Source organism: Canis lupus, chromosome 25 (genome assembly GCF_048164855.1).
Source record: "Canis lupus baileyi chromosome 25, mCanLup2.hap1, whole genome shotgun sequence".
NCBI classification, from domain to species: Eukaryota; Metazoa; Chordata; class Mammalia; order Carnivora; family Canidae; genus Canis; species Canis lupus.
This window is the reverse complement of record NC_132862.1, coordinates 2,705,869-2,720,709: the sequence shown is the minus strand read 5'-3', so window position 1 is coordinate 2,720,709 and position 14,841 is coordinate 2,705,869. Positions and strand designations below refer to the sequence as shown.

At 58.6% G+C, this 14,841-nt stretch overlaps 1 protein-coding gene across 2 annotated transcripts; it reads right to left on the bottom strand.

Annotated features, from left to right (window-relative positions):
* Positions 1–4,109: 4,109 nt before the first annotated feature.
* On the bottom strand, positions 4,110–11,449 carry LOC140616787 (keratin, type II cuticular Hb5). 2 transcript variants are annotated; one of them, XM_072797539.1, is made up of 9 exons: positions 11,030–11,449; positions 8,859–9,067; positions 8,203–8,263; positions 7,978–8,073; positions 7,167–7,331; positions 6,846–6,971; positions 6,235–6,455; positions 5,443–5,478; positions 4,110–5,081 (listed from the first exon to the last, which is right to left on the bottom strand). In XM_072797539.1, exons 1-9 carry the CDS (start codon positions 11,447–11,449, stop codon positions 4,895–4,897), a joined length of 1,521 nt encoding a protein of 506 aa, XP_072653640.1. In that variant the 3' UTR covers positions 4,110–4,894. The 2 variants fall into 2 exon arrangements, with proteins under 2 accessions (XP_072653640.1, XP_072653639.1); XM_072797538.1 differs by having other exon boundaries at positions 4,110–5,088; positions 5,447–5,478.
* Between the last annotated feature and the right edge of the window lie 3,392 nt (positions 11,450–14,841).

Here is a 14,841-nt window from a genome sequence, read left to right as displayed (position 1 = left end):
CGAAGAGGTTAAGTAACTTCTCTGACATCACGCAGCTAGTCCAGCCTCTGTCTGAGGCCAACTGTTCCTTTGGCTGGGACATCCTGGCTCGTCAGAATGCTCCTGGAGGAGGCGTTCTAACGGATGCCGCTTGCTGGTCAGACACTTGGGGAGCAAAACACGCAAGATGGCACAAAGGAACTTCCTGGAACGCTCGTAGAAACAGCTCCCATAGTCTCTGCTCTCCAAGAATCTTGGACAGATCTTCTTATGGGGCGGGTAGTACAGGCCAGTTATGTGGGAACCCAGAAGTAAAACCCAGACTTCTGGTTGGAGGACATTTTCCCTGGCGGCCTGGACGTTCCTGAACTGACGGTCCCCGAGAAGTCCCACCTGGGGAAGTCTGTTTGGAGCCCCCTCTGATGCAAGGGGTGTCCTCCTGCTGAGGTGCAGAGAGAGCTTTCTGATGGATAGGTTTGTTTCATTTGAGTTATGGGAAGAGCTCCTCTTCTTCCATTTTATTTTATTTGGGATTTAAGAAGAAAGATTCAAAACCAGCCCTACTGGGTAAAGAATATCTTGCCATAAGAATACATACTTGATCTCAAGACATAGAAAAAGCTTTGGACAGTTGTCTGGGCAATGCAGTCCTTCTGAGGCTTTCAGAATGTGTCTTCAGGGGGCACATTGTTCCCTGGGGCCTGGGAGGACCAAGATCTTCCTTCCTTCCTTCCTTCCTTCCTTCCTTCCTTCCTTCCTTCCTTCCTTCCTTCCTTCCTTCCTTCCTTTCTTTTTTTTTAAATTTTATTTATTTATTCATGAGAGACAGAGAGAGAGAGGCAGAGACACAGGCAGAGGGAGAAGCAGGCATCATACAGAGAGCCTGACGTGGGACTCGATCCCAGGACTCCAGGATCACGCCCTGAGCCAGAGGCAGACGCTCAACCGCTGAGCCACCCAGCAGCCCCAAGATCTTTCTTAGAATATTACTCTCCTGGTCTCTGCCTCCTGGCCTTAGAGGGTCCTATAGGGGCTGCATGCTGGGCACACCATGGTCTAGATGCCACCAAGTTTGGGTGGAGGTAAAATCAGCTTCAAAGGGCCACCGGATCTGCTCTGAGGATGAAGAGGAGTCTCACGGGGCCCCTGCTGCCCTGGGACAGAACAGGGGATGGAATGGGGAGGGGGCCCTCTGCCTTTCCTTTCTCATGGGGCTGGGGGGGTGTATATACACGTTTTTGTGTCTCTGATGTTTTCCTTATTTTTAAGGCAAAAGCCCATTCTCGGAGCACCTGGGTGGCTTAGTTGGGTAAGCATCTGACTTTTGATTTTGGCTCAGGTCATGATCTCGGCGTCATGAGATTGAGCCCTGTGTTGGGTTCTGTGCTGAGCGTGGAGCCTGCCTGGGATTCTCTCTTTCCCTCTCCGTCTGCCCCCACCATTTGCTCTTTCTCTCTCTCTCTCTCTCCAAAAAAACAAAAACAAAAACAAAAACAAAAGCTCATTTTCTGAGGGCTGCCTCCACCCTACTCATTCCCTGGCTATCCATCTCTGCCCTATAGCACCAAGAGAATAGGAGTGGGCGCTTTGGAGAACTCTCCATTTTTAAGCAAAGCGGAAGTGGGCAGGGATTTCCAAGGGGCACACAGGAGGTCTGGTAAGGGTCACAGATGGGGCAGGAGAGTGGTGTGAGGCAGTTCCGAACTCAGCCATTCCCCAGTGCAAGTCCCCCACCCAAAGCAAAAGCAGAACCAAGCTCGTGTGTCCTCACTGCTCTGATTTTCAATGAACAAACCACTCCATACAGTCTCTGCTCTATATCCCCGTTCCCAGAGAGCTGCCGTGGCTTGCGTATGTGGACAGGGGGTGATTCCCGGATAGCCATTTCCAGTGTCTCGTCCATTCCAAGGAGCCATATGCTTTGTCATTTCCTTGACCGTGTGGTTAATTTCCATTGCTCACTATGCTTGGTTCGAGTGACCGATGGCACCAGTCTGTGTTTCCCGGGATCCCAAAGATTGAAGTAGGGAAGTTGGAGACGCTGGGCTGGTTGAAGGAGCCGACCAGGGGGTGGGTGTCTGTGAGGATGGTCCAAGGGGAGGGTACCTGAGACTTGGTGGAGGAAGCTGGTGGCCTTAGAGAGGAAAGAGAAATACCAAGGCCTAAGCTGACTTGATTGTTTTGAAAAGACTATAAGCCATACTTCCCTCATCCCTTGGAGATCCTTGTATTTTGGGGAACATTGAATATTTGAATAAGGCTAGAACACAAGCAGCAAGTCTGATTTTCTCTGAAGAAGGTCTTATTGGGTTTGTGGAGTTTCAAGGGAAAGGGAGCCCAGGAAAGCACTTGGGGATCACCCACATGGGCCACTTTGCTCTAGAATTTACCTGATCTCTTGATTTCAGACCATGTCACTTCTCCTTAAAATTTTTTTCTAATAAGACTTTAATCCTTAGTTGCCCTTGGATTAATCATTTGCTTTGTGTATATCAGGAGAGGGCCGTGGGAGCCCCAGAAGCCTTTGAACTGGAAAAGCTTGCTCCGCATTTTTGCTGTTGGCCAGAAGGAGGGCTGGGGAGGGCAGGCTTCTTCCTTATAAGGCAATGGCACCTCTGCCCGGCTGAGTAGCTTGACGGGTCTTTGCACACAAAGAATGAAAACTCATTAAAAAGCTTATTATTATCTCCCGGTTTGTGGCCTTCTGACTTTTTAATGCACACTGTCCTATTTCGGGGGTACCAGAGTTGGCATCCTAGGAATGCTTGGCCCAGATCCATGGGAACATCCAAGTGTGTTCCCCCAGCACAGACTCACCCCAGCAGCCCAGACCCGCAGGAGGTAGCAGGGCTGGGGAAGGCTCGGCTCACAGACCCTCAGGCTGATGCAAAAAGCTTGAAGGCCACTTCCTGCCCGACGGCTCACTGAGACACCTCAGGGTTCATGCTCAGGTTTTGATTTTCAGCCCCTGACTTATTACCTTCCCTGTGGATGAGTGAGTGAGGACCAGAGGACCATGCCCTTGAGGACCAGAGAGGCGGGCAAAAGGAGAGAGGCCAGCGGGGAGCTTAGAACAGGCCTGCCCAGTGGCAGCCGGCAAACCTCAAACAGCAGCACCAGAGCTCTCAGGAGAGGCCAGCAGCCCCCTCAAGGGAGCTCCTGCCCTTTGGGGGCTGAAATGAGGAATCATCAGAACAGAGTCGTAACTTCTCCTCCCAGGGAAAGGCTGCCGAGCGGGCTGGCAGGTGGACATCCACCCAGAATGGGGACAGCCCGTCTGTTCTCCAAATGGAGAAATGGAGGGGAGTCCAACAGGGCTGATGTCTTCTCATGCTCTGCCAGCTGCCTGAGGCCATCCAACCATCCCAGACCTGACGAGTCCTGGAGCCCCATCCTGGGAGGTGGGGGCAGTCAGAGCCAGAAGCAGATACCTCCTGGAACTTCCTCAAGGAACTTCCGGCTTGATCCGGGCTCCGGATGCCCGGTGACATCCCCGGCCCTGAGCCACAAGTCAGAACCAGAGATCCTGAGGGTTGGAGACTGTGTGGGGCAGGGGTGGGGGGATTGTGCACATGGGAGGGAGGGAAGGGAGGGAGAGCAGAGAGAGCAGGGTAGAGGCCAACGGGAGGAGAGCCTTGGGATGTCTGTGTGTCTGTGTGGGATGGTGGTGGGTGGCTTAGAGGGTGGGATTGGCTCCATGGGGTGGAGCCTGAATCTGGGAAGAGCAGCACTGGGGAGGGAGCCCTTGGCAGGGGTTTGAGGAGCAGGTGGCGAAAGAGGAGATGGAGGGAGCGGGTGCTTGGCATCAGCAGGGCGCGCACACCTGGGAACTGATCTGAACCAGTAGGGGGTGAGAGCCATGGATCTGCGGTGGGTTCTGGCTGCCTGGGGCGGGTGGGGGCTTGGGACAAAAGATCTTGGGGGAAGCTGGAGCTGAGGTCCAGGCCCGACTGGACTGGGCAGGGCTGAGCTGGAATCAGGCTATGGATCAGTGGATGAGAAGAGACACAATCACTGGAGGGTTCGGGAAACATGACCTGGGGCTGGAAAGGGTTGCCGAGCTGGGGAGGGGCCGCGCATCTGTGTGTTGGAGAGGGCGGCCACACTGTCATCCACAAGACCACGCATCCTTGCATCGAAGCAGCATTTATTGGAACAGAGACTGAGACAACCCAGAAGGCAAGGCACCCACAGACAGTCGTAACAAGAGGGAGACTCAGAAGTGGCCTAACCTTCTCCATCCCACCGGCTCTGCATTGGACACACCCCTCCTGCACCCGCAGGGGAAGGGGGAGATCTGGAGCAACCTTGGAGTTTTCTTTGAAATGTATAAAGGTACAATGAAGAGCAAGACCCGTCCCAAGTCAAAAGGATTCCCTCACCCCCCATGATGGGCCCTCAACTGGGAGGCCACACGAGGAGTTGGGCTGGGACAGGTTAACCCAAAGAAGGCATCGGTCAGAGAGACAAACAGAGGACCCAGGGCCAGTGCTTCCTGCGCGTGCCAGCCAGGGGAGGAGCTGCTGGGAGGGAGGGCTTGCTCTCAGCCTCTCAGCCTATGCGAATGCGAGGCCGGCACTAGGCTCACGCCCTGTCTCGGGGGAAGGCCAAGCTCCTGCGACGTCCAGCCACCCTGGGTGACTGGTAGTGTCCCAGAGAGCTTGGAGAATGATGCAAACCGGCCACGGGTCTTTTGGAGTCAAACTGGAGTTAGGTTGGACAAACTGGGAATGCCTCTCTAACTGAAGCCCAGAGGAGAACCAGGAAACAACTCCCTAGAAGGAGAAGGTGCGGGAGCACGGCCGAGGGTCTTTCCCTCTCTAGGAACATGTGGAAGATTCCGGAAGCAAGCACACGATTTCCATTCACACGCCATTCCGCGCTCCGGGGCCGGGGCCGCGGGCGGCCGGGGGCTCTAGGCAAAGCGGACGGACCGGCTGCTGCTGCAGGTGAAGCTGGCCTGGCGGGGCTGGCAGGGGGCGCAGGAGTCAGGCGCCATCACCGTGATGCTGCCCCCCGTGGCCGCGGGCCCCGAGGCAATCTGGCGCCCCGGGGTGCTGCTGTACGTGAGGCCTCCGCAGGCCACTCCGCCGCGGGAGCTGCTGACGCCTGCGGGGGAAGAGAGGGGACACCGGGGGTGAGTGGCCAGCCTTGTGATGGGCCCCAGGGAGCTCCCGCCTAGCGGAGGGGGATTTAGTGGTTAGGAGCTCAGGGCCCGGTGCCCCCAGCATCCCAGTCCTTCTTGGGACTGGGACAGGAAGGGGGTGAGGACCCCCCACCCAGAGGGGACATTTCCCTGGCCTGCGGGTCCCATCGCCACCTGGGGAGGTGCTCCCCTGGGTGCTCCCCAGTGAGGAGCTCTGGGAGGAGGAAAGACCCCTCCCACTCGTCCAGAAGCATCCCAGGTTCAGCTCTGCCCATCAGCAAAGCCGCTTTTCTGCGGGCAGGTGATCGGGCAGGTACTTACAGACATTCACGGAGCCCACACCTTCACACAGCCTGCGGGAAAGAAAACTCAGTTAGCGCTGCACACGGAGCGGGGATCCTCGAGCCAGGTGGTTGCTCAGGGACAGGGAGGGCCGTTCCATGTACAGATGCCCCCCCTGCCCCCCGAGTCAGGGAGGGCGCCCCAACGTCTGCATTACAGGACCCCCGTCTCTCTCTGACCATTCTCTGACCACAGGGACAAGGCCTTCCGGTTCTGAGCAGAGCTGGCACGACGCTGAGCTCCGCCGGCTGCCGCCGATCTGAGGTCCCCCGGGCCTCCTGGAGGAGTGTGGTCAGGCCCCCAGAAAGCAGCAGGAGGGTGTGCAAAGGGCCGGAGCGCCATCCAGGAGCTCGCGTGCAGGGAGCGCACTGTCCTCACGCCGTGCCAGCCCGTGGGGTGGCCATGTGGCGGCCTCCCGTAGGGAGCTACTGGGAGAAAATGGGTTTGGGGGGCACGTGGCTTGGAAACAGGCTGCGCCTCTTGCGCTTAGTAACTGAGGCCACGAGAACGTCACTGCACGCGGGGCCTTACTCCCTCACCTTTGGGTGTGAAACGTGGTCTCTACCTCATTGGATTGTGAGGACTGAGCTGAGCGCATGGCACAGGCCAAACACATAGTAAGTATTCGATAAGTTATGACTATTATTGAAGCTTAACCTGTACTAGCGGTGGTTAGAGATGTAGCTCACACTTGGGCTCAGGGAAACACACTCCCCGGGGGGGGGGCCAGGGCCTCCTCCATCCCACCAGAGCCTCCTCAGCCCCACCTGTGCTCCTCGCCCTCCAGCAGCCGCCTGTAGGTGGCGATCTCGATGTCCAGGCCCAGTTTGGAGTTCATCACCTCCTGGTACTCCTTGAGCAGGCAGGCCATGTCCTGCTTGGCCTTCTGCAGGGCGGCCTCCAGCTCGGCCAGCTTGCAGCGGGCGTCGGTGAGGGCCGCCTCGCCCTGCTGCTCCGCCTCGGCCACGGCGGCCTCCAGCTTGGCCCGCTGCGGGGAGGGAGATGGGGGATCAGGGATGAGAGAGAGAAGGCACGGCCGGGCTCGCCTGAGCGCGTGGAGCTGCACCAGGGAGAGGGGGCCAGAGGTCCAGGGAGAAGCTAGGTGAACCATGTACGATGGGTGCTTAATGAGACCTTGCCCATGAGCGAGAAGGCCCATGGCCTTTCACCATGTCTCCTTGATGGTGGCCTCAAGGTGGCCAAGGAGGGTGATGCGGATGCGTGTGACGTGGTACGTCCCACTGTGGGTGCCGAGTGATTCGGTTGGGTCCCTGCTTCCTCACGGGCATGCTGTGAAGCCCGACTGGGGCCAGGCTTTTGCCCTCCTGGTACTGCGGTCTGCCCGTGCTGGACATGCAGGCCCCTCCTCGTACCCTACCTGGCACTTGGCGTTCTCGATCTCGGCCGTCAGCCTCTGGATCATGCGGTTGAGCTCGTTGATCTCCTCCTTGGTGCGGCGCAGAGTCTCCCCGTGCCGGATCACCGTGGCCTTCATCTCCTCACACTGTGTGTGTAGCGGGGGCACAGGGGCTCCTGAGGCTCAGGACGGGTCATCCCGCTGAGCCCCACACCTTGCACAACTGCCACCCCAACCCGAGGGCTGCCTGCCCTTCCCTCGTCCATCCCAGCTGGACAAAACCCAAAGCCCTTTCAGCATCCCTCCTTCTGGGGCTCTGGCAGGGGGAGGCTGGGCCCCGACCTTGCTGCGGTACCAGGACTCGGCCTCAGCCCGGCTGCGGCTGGCGATGTCGTCATACTGGGCCTTGATCTCGGCCACGACGCAGTCCATGTTCAGGTCCCTGCTGTTGTCCATCTTGACGATGACCGAGGTGTCTGAGATGTGGGCGTGGAGGACCTGGAGCTCCTGGGGGCCAACAGCCAATATATTTGGGTCTGGCGCCCGGTCTGGGCTGTGGGCTCCACCCTTAGGGGCGGTGTCCGCTCCCTGGAGTGGTCATGCGTGTGGCATGACTCCTGCTCCGCGGGCTCCCCTGCCGCCTTCATTCCCACGCAGGCTCATCATCAGACAAGAAAGCTGGAAGGGCCCCAGGAGGAGCTGCGGACTGACTGCCCCTGACTTAACAAATGGGAAAACCGAAGCCCGTGCTGGCTTTTCTCAAAGTCACCCAGCAGGGGACCTGGGGTTCGAACACTGGGTGAGTGATTGGTTCACTAATTAACCAGAGACTCGCCCTGACCCCCACCCTCAAATAGACGCTTTCATATCCACGTGCAGACGGACCCGCCCCAGGCCGGCACACGGGCGCACACACTGCAGCGCACCGAGGCACTCACAGCCGCGGAGAAGCCCAACCACACACACTCCGCAGTCCGGGCTCTCCCCGGGCACGTTCATACGTGTGTCCATCACAGCTGTGTGTGCGTGTGCTCTCGTGCTTTCATCACGCACACGGGGCAGGCGTGGACTCCCGGCACACGCTCTCCTCTCTTTCTCAGGTGCTCAGGCCTCCCGTCTACCTGCCCTGGCTGGTCAGCAGGGGCCCCCTCACCTCGTCGTAGAGGCGCTTCAGGAAGCTAGATTCCTCCACCAGCGCCTCCACGTTGGCCTCCAGGTCGGATTTCCGCAGGTAGGCGCAGTCCACGTCCTGGCGGTGGAGGGAAGGGGGGCATGTATGAGTGGGAGGCCTTGAGGTCAGTGTGGTAACCATGCTCCCCCCACTGGAGGTTGCCCCCAAGGGTCCCCTCCCTTCCTGCCCCATGGCCAGCCCCCTCACCTTCTTTAGAACCACGAACTCATTCTCTGCCGTGGCTCTCAGAGCCACCTCCTCTTCATACCTGGGTTGGGAGGAAGGGAAGGGTTGCAGCCAAGGGGTCGGAGCTCAGACACCCTCCTAGCTTCTGGGCAAGCTCTCCCAGGGGTCAAAAGAGACAGAGTCCGTGCGATTGTTGTCTTGTCCTCTCCATGATCTAGCTTGTGCATTATTCCTGGGGCTAGCCCTCCCTTGTCCCGGCCTGGCTTATGCCACCCCAGTCCTGCTGCCTCTGGGATGAGATCAGGGAATGCACGCCCTGTTCCCCAAATCTAAGCTCCTCTGTGCATTCTGGATGCGGAGAGAGCCAGTCCCTGGGCTGTGAAAACATAGAGCGAGCGGCATAAAGCGAGCTGAGCCGGGTAGGCCCACAGAAAGCTGTAGAACTCCGCTGCGTTTCCTCTCCTCAGTCCCCATGAAAGCAGCTCTAAGACCCGACGAGCCTCCAAAAGGTAGAGTGAGGCCAAAGAATCTAAGAAACATGAGCTCTGGCCCCCCGACAGCCTTGGGGGTTCCAGGCAGCCCTGCTCATAGGCAGGCGGGAATCTTAAGCCGCTTCAAGAAGTTGAGGGCGAGGCCTTCCTGCGTTCCCTGGAGCCCCCCGGCCAGGCCGCACTCACTTCTTCTTGTAGCCCTCCAGCACCTCCTGGACGTGGTTGAGCTCGGAGGCCAGCCTCCCGCCGTCGGCCTCCACGCACTCGGCCTCCCGCCTCAGCGTCTCAATATAGCCGTTGAACAGGGGCTCCAGGTTGCTCTCGCAGCAGCGCTGGTTCTGGTAGAACTGCCACTTGGTCTCCAGCAGCTTGTTCTGCTGCTCCAGGAAGCGCACCTGCGTCGGGACGGGAGAATGAGACTTGGGGTTGGGGGAGCCCGGGAGGAGCCTGACCCCCCTGCTCCCCCCAGAGCCCTCTCTGCCCTTGGTGCTTCCTGAACGGCCAGGGCCGGCCGAGGGCCGAGCATGGGGCTGAGAGTCTGAGACTCTCCGTGCCCACCCGGCCCACCCGGCCCCTGCCCCTGGAGGCAATGGGGTGGCGGTGGGGGGAAAGCGCCCCGGGGCCTCCGGCCCGCCGTCTGGTTCAAGTCCAGTTGTGCTGCTTGAAGCGGGCAAGCTTCTGAACCAGAGATGATAATAGTGCCTCCCTTAGAAGTCGTAAAGGTCGAACAAGTTAATACATGGAAAATGCTTAGAACATCCCTAACACGCGGTAAGCGCTCAGCTCATGTAGCGACCCCTGTAATCGGCAGCTCCTCATTTATTAATCCAGGTGGGGACGCTTCCTGAGACGTTCCTGTGTGGTGTGAGGCCCATGCTAAGCCGCCCACATCCATCCATCTGTAGCTACAGCTGACCCTTGAACAATGCGGGGCTTAGGGGCACCCACGCCTCCCCCGGCCTCCCACCCCGCGCAGTTGAAAATTGGCGTATGGCTTTTGACTCCCCGAAAACTGAACTACTAATACCCACCCCCCCCCGTTGCCCGGAAGCCTCGTTGACGACCTTAAGCAGTCGAGTAACATACATTTTGAATGTTATGTGTATTAAATATTGCATTTGTACGACAACGTGAGCTAGAGGAAATCTGTTATTAGGACACTCATAAGGAAGAGAAAATACATTCACAGTACTGCATTTGTCGGGAAAAAAATCCTCATGGAGGTAGATTTGTTCATCTCCTACCCGTGCTGTTCAAGGGTCAACTGTGTATCTCTCTCTACCCGTGTATCCATCACACTCAGTTCTCCCAAGCCCCCAGGTAGAAGGGGGGTATTATTCTGCTCATAGTACAGATGGGGAGACGGAGGTGACTAGCTCCTTGTCACACAGATAGTCAGTGAGAGTCGGGGTCTGATGTCCCCCGAGCCCCCTTCGCCTGCCCACCGCGTCTAAGCAGCTCATCTGAACTCTCTCAGCTTCAATTTGATAATAGGAAAATGGCAATAGCACTGCCGACCCCGTTGGGCCATTTCGAAGATGAACCCAACTTGCTAAGGGACATGGTAACCGGAGCTCCTGACTGCAACCCCAGAGCCGGTCCTATCTGCTCTGCCAGAGTGAGGCCTCGTGGGCACGCGGGGAGGGCACAGGGGGGCTTGGGAGGCGGCCTCACGGCGTGGGGGTTCCCACACTCTGCATGTCTGGGCTTGCTCCTCGCAGCCTGGCCGCCCCCTCCCGCCTTCCCAGCCCTCCGTCCACGGCGTGCTCGGTTTCCCGTCACACCTCCTGGCCCTCTATCCTTGAAGAATCATGCTGACAGCCAGCACTCATTGAGCACCTACTGTGTGCCATCCATGCCCACAGACACGTATACGAGGCTGGTTCTGTTATCCAGACAGGTCACACGGCCGAGGCCTCGTGCTGCCGAGGGGCAGAGCAAAGACGGGGAGGCCGGTGGCTCCGGGCCAAGCCCGCCCACTTCCCGAGCTGCCGGGCTGGGAGCTGTGTGCCTTTTGCTCTCCCCATTATCTCCCACTCTTGCGGCACCCAGTACCCCGTCCAGGTTTCCGGGGGTGCCTCTGATGTTTCTGGGTTGCTTTGTCTGCAGAAGCGCGCGCACACACACACACGCGCGCACACACTCGCTCTAGGCTGCAGACTCTGCTTCTGGCCCCCACCGGGCCCCTGGGCTGGAGTTAAAAGATGGAAACCGATCCTCTGCCTCTGTTGGCCTGCGTTTCTCTCCCTCTGCTGTCTCCAGCCCGGCTCCGTGCTGTCTCCCCAACACACGAGGACCTTCCCGAGGGGACGCACGCAGGCTGGGGCCTTCCCCGGACCGTCCTGGGCCTCACTGACCTTGTCGATGAAGGCGGCGAACCTGTTGTTGAGGCACTTGATCTGCTCCTTCTCCTCGTGCTTGACGCACTGCGCGTTGGGGTCGATCTCCAGGTTGAGGGGCGTCAGGAGGCTCTCGTTGACCGACACGGTGGTGATGCAGGGCGGGCTGGGCCCGCACACGCCGCCCGAGCGGTAGCCGAAGCTGCGGCCGCAGGAGCCGGCGCGGAAGCCGCCCACAGCCATGCGGGGCCCGCAGGAGCCCAGGTTGGAGAGGCTGCGGCTGCCGAAGCCGGTCAGCCCCCGGTAGCAGGACACCCCTCGGTAGGGGGCGGCGCTGATGCAGCAGCGGTTGCCAGTTTTGGGGGCCACGGCCGAGCAGGAGCTGAAGGTCCTGGTGACCCCACATCCTGAGCTGATTCTGTAGGAGCGGCAGGACATGGTGCGGGTCTGAGCAGAGGCCGAGTGCCACGGGAGTAAGTGAGGGCTTCGGGTGCGCTGCTTAGGATCCTCTGGCCTCTCTGATCCTCCCTGGTCCTTTTATTGGTGGGGAGAGCTGGGGTTGGCTGCATAAAAGGAGTGAAAAGCCATTTTATGTTGTTTATTGGCTTGGGGAGTTTGCCAGCAACTCCCCAAAGACTCGTCTTAAAGGTGAGCTCAGCGGCGACGTGGGGCCTCCGTAAAAGGGTTGAAGATGTTATTAGGGACACTGTGTTTGCACTTTTCATCTTCAAAGCTCGTTTACATACATTAAGCAATTAATTTTCTTGCAGTCTCCCTGTAAGATGGCCCCAACCCACACCTGGAGACGGATCTGAACTCAACAGTCTGAGGTGGCTGGCGTTGGGGTAGAGGCTGGGCCCGCTGTCTCAAGGGGGAAGGAGGGTCTAGCGTCCCAGGTTGGGTGAGACCCCAGGAGTGCATTAGCTCTGTCCTCCCGGCTCCATGCAGGATGTGTTCTCGGGTAAATCACCGTGTTTCAGGGGCTGACGGATCAGGCAAGTCCAGGCCCTGCCAGGCACCATTGCCTGGAAGGTGGTTCAGGTCCGTGGAACCGTTTTGACCACGCTCTCTGCAGGACACGGGGCTGGAGCACATGGTCTCTTAGAACCTTCTGGATTCCAGCCCAGGGGCTCTGTCTCAGAGCTTCGTTCCTCACTCAGCAAAATTGCAAACCACTCCATTCCCAGTGGCCACAATAATGGCTACTTGTGGATAATGGGGGAGCCTCCTCTTCAGCCACTTTCTCCCACTGGGCGGCAAGGATGGAGGAACCCAATCCTGGGGTAACCTGCCTGCTGTGAACTTGCTCTGGGCACTTTCCCTCGGCTCTTCAAGAAGAAACAGGTTCTGCTAGTCTCCCTTCCAGGACCACCAGCCAGAGAAGGGGCGCATCCCGTTCGCCAACCCCACAACCATAACGTTTAGAGACGGAGGCAGGAAAGTGGCTTTATTTATCTTGTCTGAGGATGCTGTGATTTCTGGCGACTGGGGGGCTCTGGGGGCCTGGCTCCTCATAACGTCCCTGCTTCCCTGTGTACCCTGGAGCCACTTATTAGGATAATGATTGCTATTCTTTTAATGGTCATTGAGCACAGAGCTGGGGGATGTGGTCTCTGCCCCCAGGGAGGCTAACCAGGCACCTGAGGTGTTAGGGACTTCAAGAAGGGAAGAAGAGCAGATGAGCATCCTTTGAGGAGGGTGACAACCCCTCCGGGGACCCCCCCAGAGCCAAGCCCTGCCGCCGTGGGGCCCTCGCGTGCCTGATGTTCCATCCTGGTTCTGCCCTCATCTCCCCGGCTGGGCCCCTGCAGGTCTTCACCCGCAGCCAGGCGATTGGCTTCCGTCTCCACACTCCACACGTGTTCTTCCAAGGAGGGCAGAGAGACTTGGGGCAGCGGGTGAGGGGGACCAAGGCAGCCTCACCAGCTGGCCCCGAAGGATCTCCGGGTCACGGTCAACCCGGGCAGCAGAGTCCAAGGCAGAGGGCCTGGTTCCAGTGCCAGCTCGGATGCCTCCCACCGTGCGGCTCTAGGGCCCTCTCGGCTCTCTGAGCGTTTGTGCACTTGACCGCGGTGTGGGCTTCATCCTCACCTTCCAGGGCTGTTGGGAGGTTGTGGTGGCTAATACGCAAGCGTGTGCTTTGGGGGCCAGGAAACTCCGTATAAAGGAAGGAGCTTCTTGCTTCCTATCGGAAACGCCGCTGCCACTCCCGCACCCCTCACCCGGCAGGGAGTGGGTGTGCTCCCTGCCCCACCCATGGTCTTCACCTCCTCGGCACATTTATGACTGCTTTACCCTTTCAAGGCTGCTTTTAATGTTTCCTTCAACCTGATTTCACTAGTATAAAAATTTGGGGTGGAGTCTGGGGGTGGAGAGGGGAGGTTGGGGAGCACGGGGGCTGGTTTCCCAGCACCCACTCCCGAGTGGGGGCCCTGGTGGCCTGGGCCCAGGGATGTGTTCTGGTGCCTTGGGTGGTGAGCTCCTGCCTGCCTGTTGTGTGGACCTGGTGCTGGTGTGTTGGGAACCAAAAAAGGATTTGGGCCCTTTGAACATGGCAGGGGGAGGGGAACAAGTGAACATGGGAGATAGAAGATGGGTGGGCCCCCTGCTCGGCCGGCTTGGGAAGCCCACGAACCCCCTCTTCTCAACCCCCACGAGCCTCTGCTCTCCTTCAGCGTGTTGAAGAGGATGGAGCTAGATCCATCTCTGCCGCTCCCTGGGGCAGGAGACAGTGGAGGCTTTGTGCCCTGAGAAGCTCCTGAGTCAGTTGTTCTCCAGCCTCCAACACACACATGCACGCACACGCGTGTGCACACGTGCACACACCCCTCCCAAACCTCTACCTTGAACTGGGCTTGGGCACTGAGGGTGGGGAAGAGGATGCTGGGGGGCTCAGGAGACCTGGGGGGAGCTTGAGTGTGCCGGGGTGGGGGTGGGGGGAGGCCCAGCCTGGCACAGGGATGTGCTCATGGGCGCCGGGTGAAGTTTGCAGATGGCAGCGGAACCCAGGGCTGCTGGGGCTGCTCAGGGACGCCCTCTGCATGGTGCTTTGGATCAGAGAGGCTGGGCTGGAGAGGGAGGCTCAGTTTTTACTGAGGCTGTTCCCAGGTTGCGCAGGGCAAGTGAGAAACCCACAGACCAGGCCAGTCTGACACAGCTGCCCTGGAGGGTCTGTGTGGACGCGGCAGACCTGGACCTTCACCGTCTAGTTCTACCCAAGAAAGGGACCGAGGACCCATAGCCCCACGCTTGGCTCTACTCATTACCCATCACCTCTGCTCATGGGACTCACTCTCCGGTGGGAGCCTGACCTCCCTTGGCTGGCCTCCTCCTCATTTACTGCCACTGTGCAGTATAGGTTCCCTGCACCTCTTTCCCTACGCCCAAGCCTCCTCTCTGGTCACACCTTTGCCTGGAATGTTCCTAAGTGGCTGGCCACCTCTTCCAGGAAGCCTTTGTGAGCTAGTCAGAGGGAGGCTATGATTTCTCCTCCTCTGTCTCAGCAGGCAGCTCATAAAATGCCCTTTCCGGGGCTTCCCAGGTAACTCCAATTATCCCCTTCCACACCCTCTTGTCCCAGGTGCTGTCATCCATCACCTCTTTGGTCTTGTCCCCTCCTACCCCCATATGTTTTGAAGGCCACACCCAGTGTCAGGAACGGGCACTTAAGAACCCACGTCCTTTCTGCAATGTAAAATGCTCCCAAGAGGGCGCTTGGTCCAGGAAGCATTCAAGAGCTGATTGAGTGACAGAGATTCTTTTCTTTTTTAAAAATGTATTTATTTATTTGAGAGAGAGAGAGAGAGAGAGAGAGAGACTCCGAAGCAGGC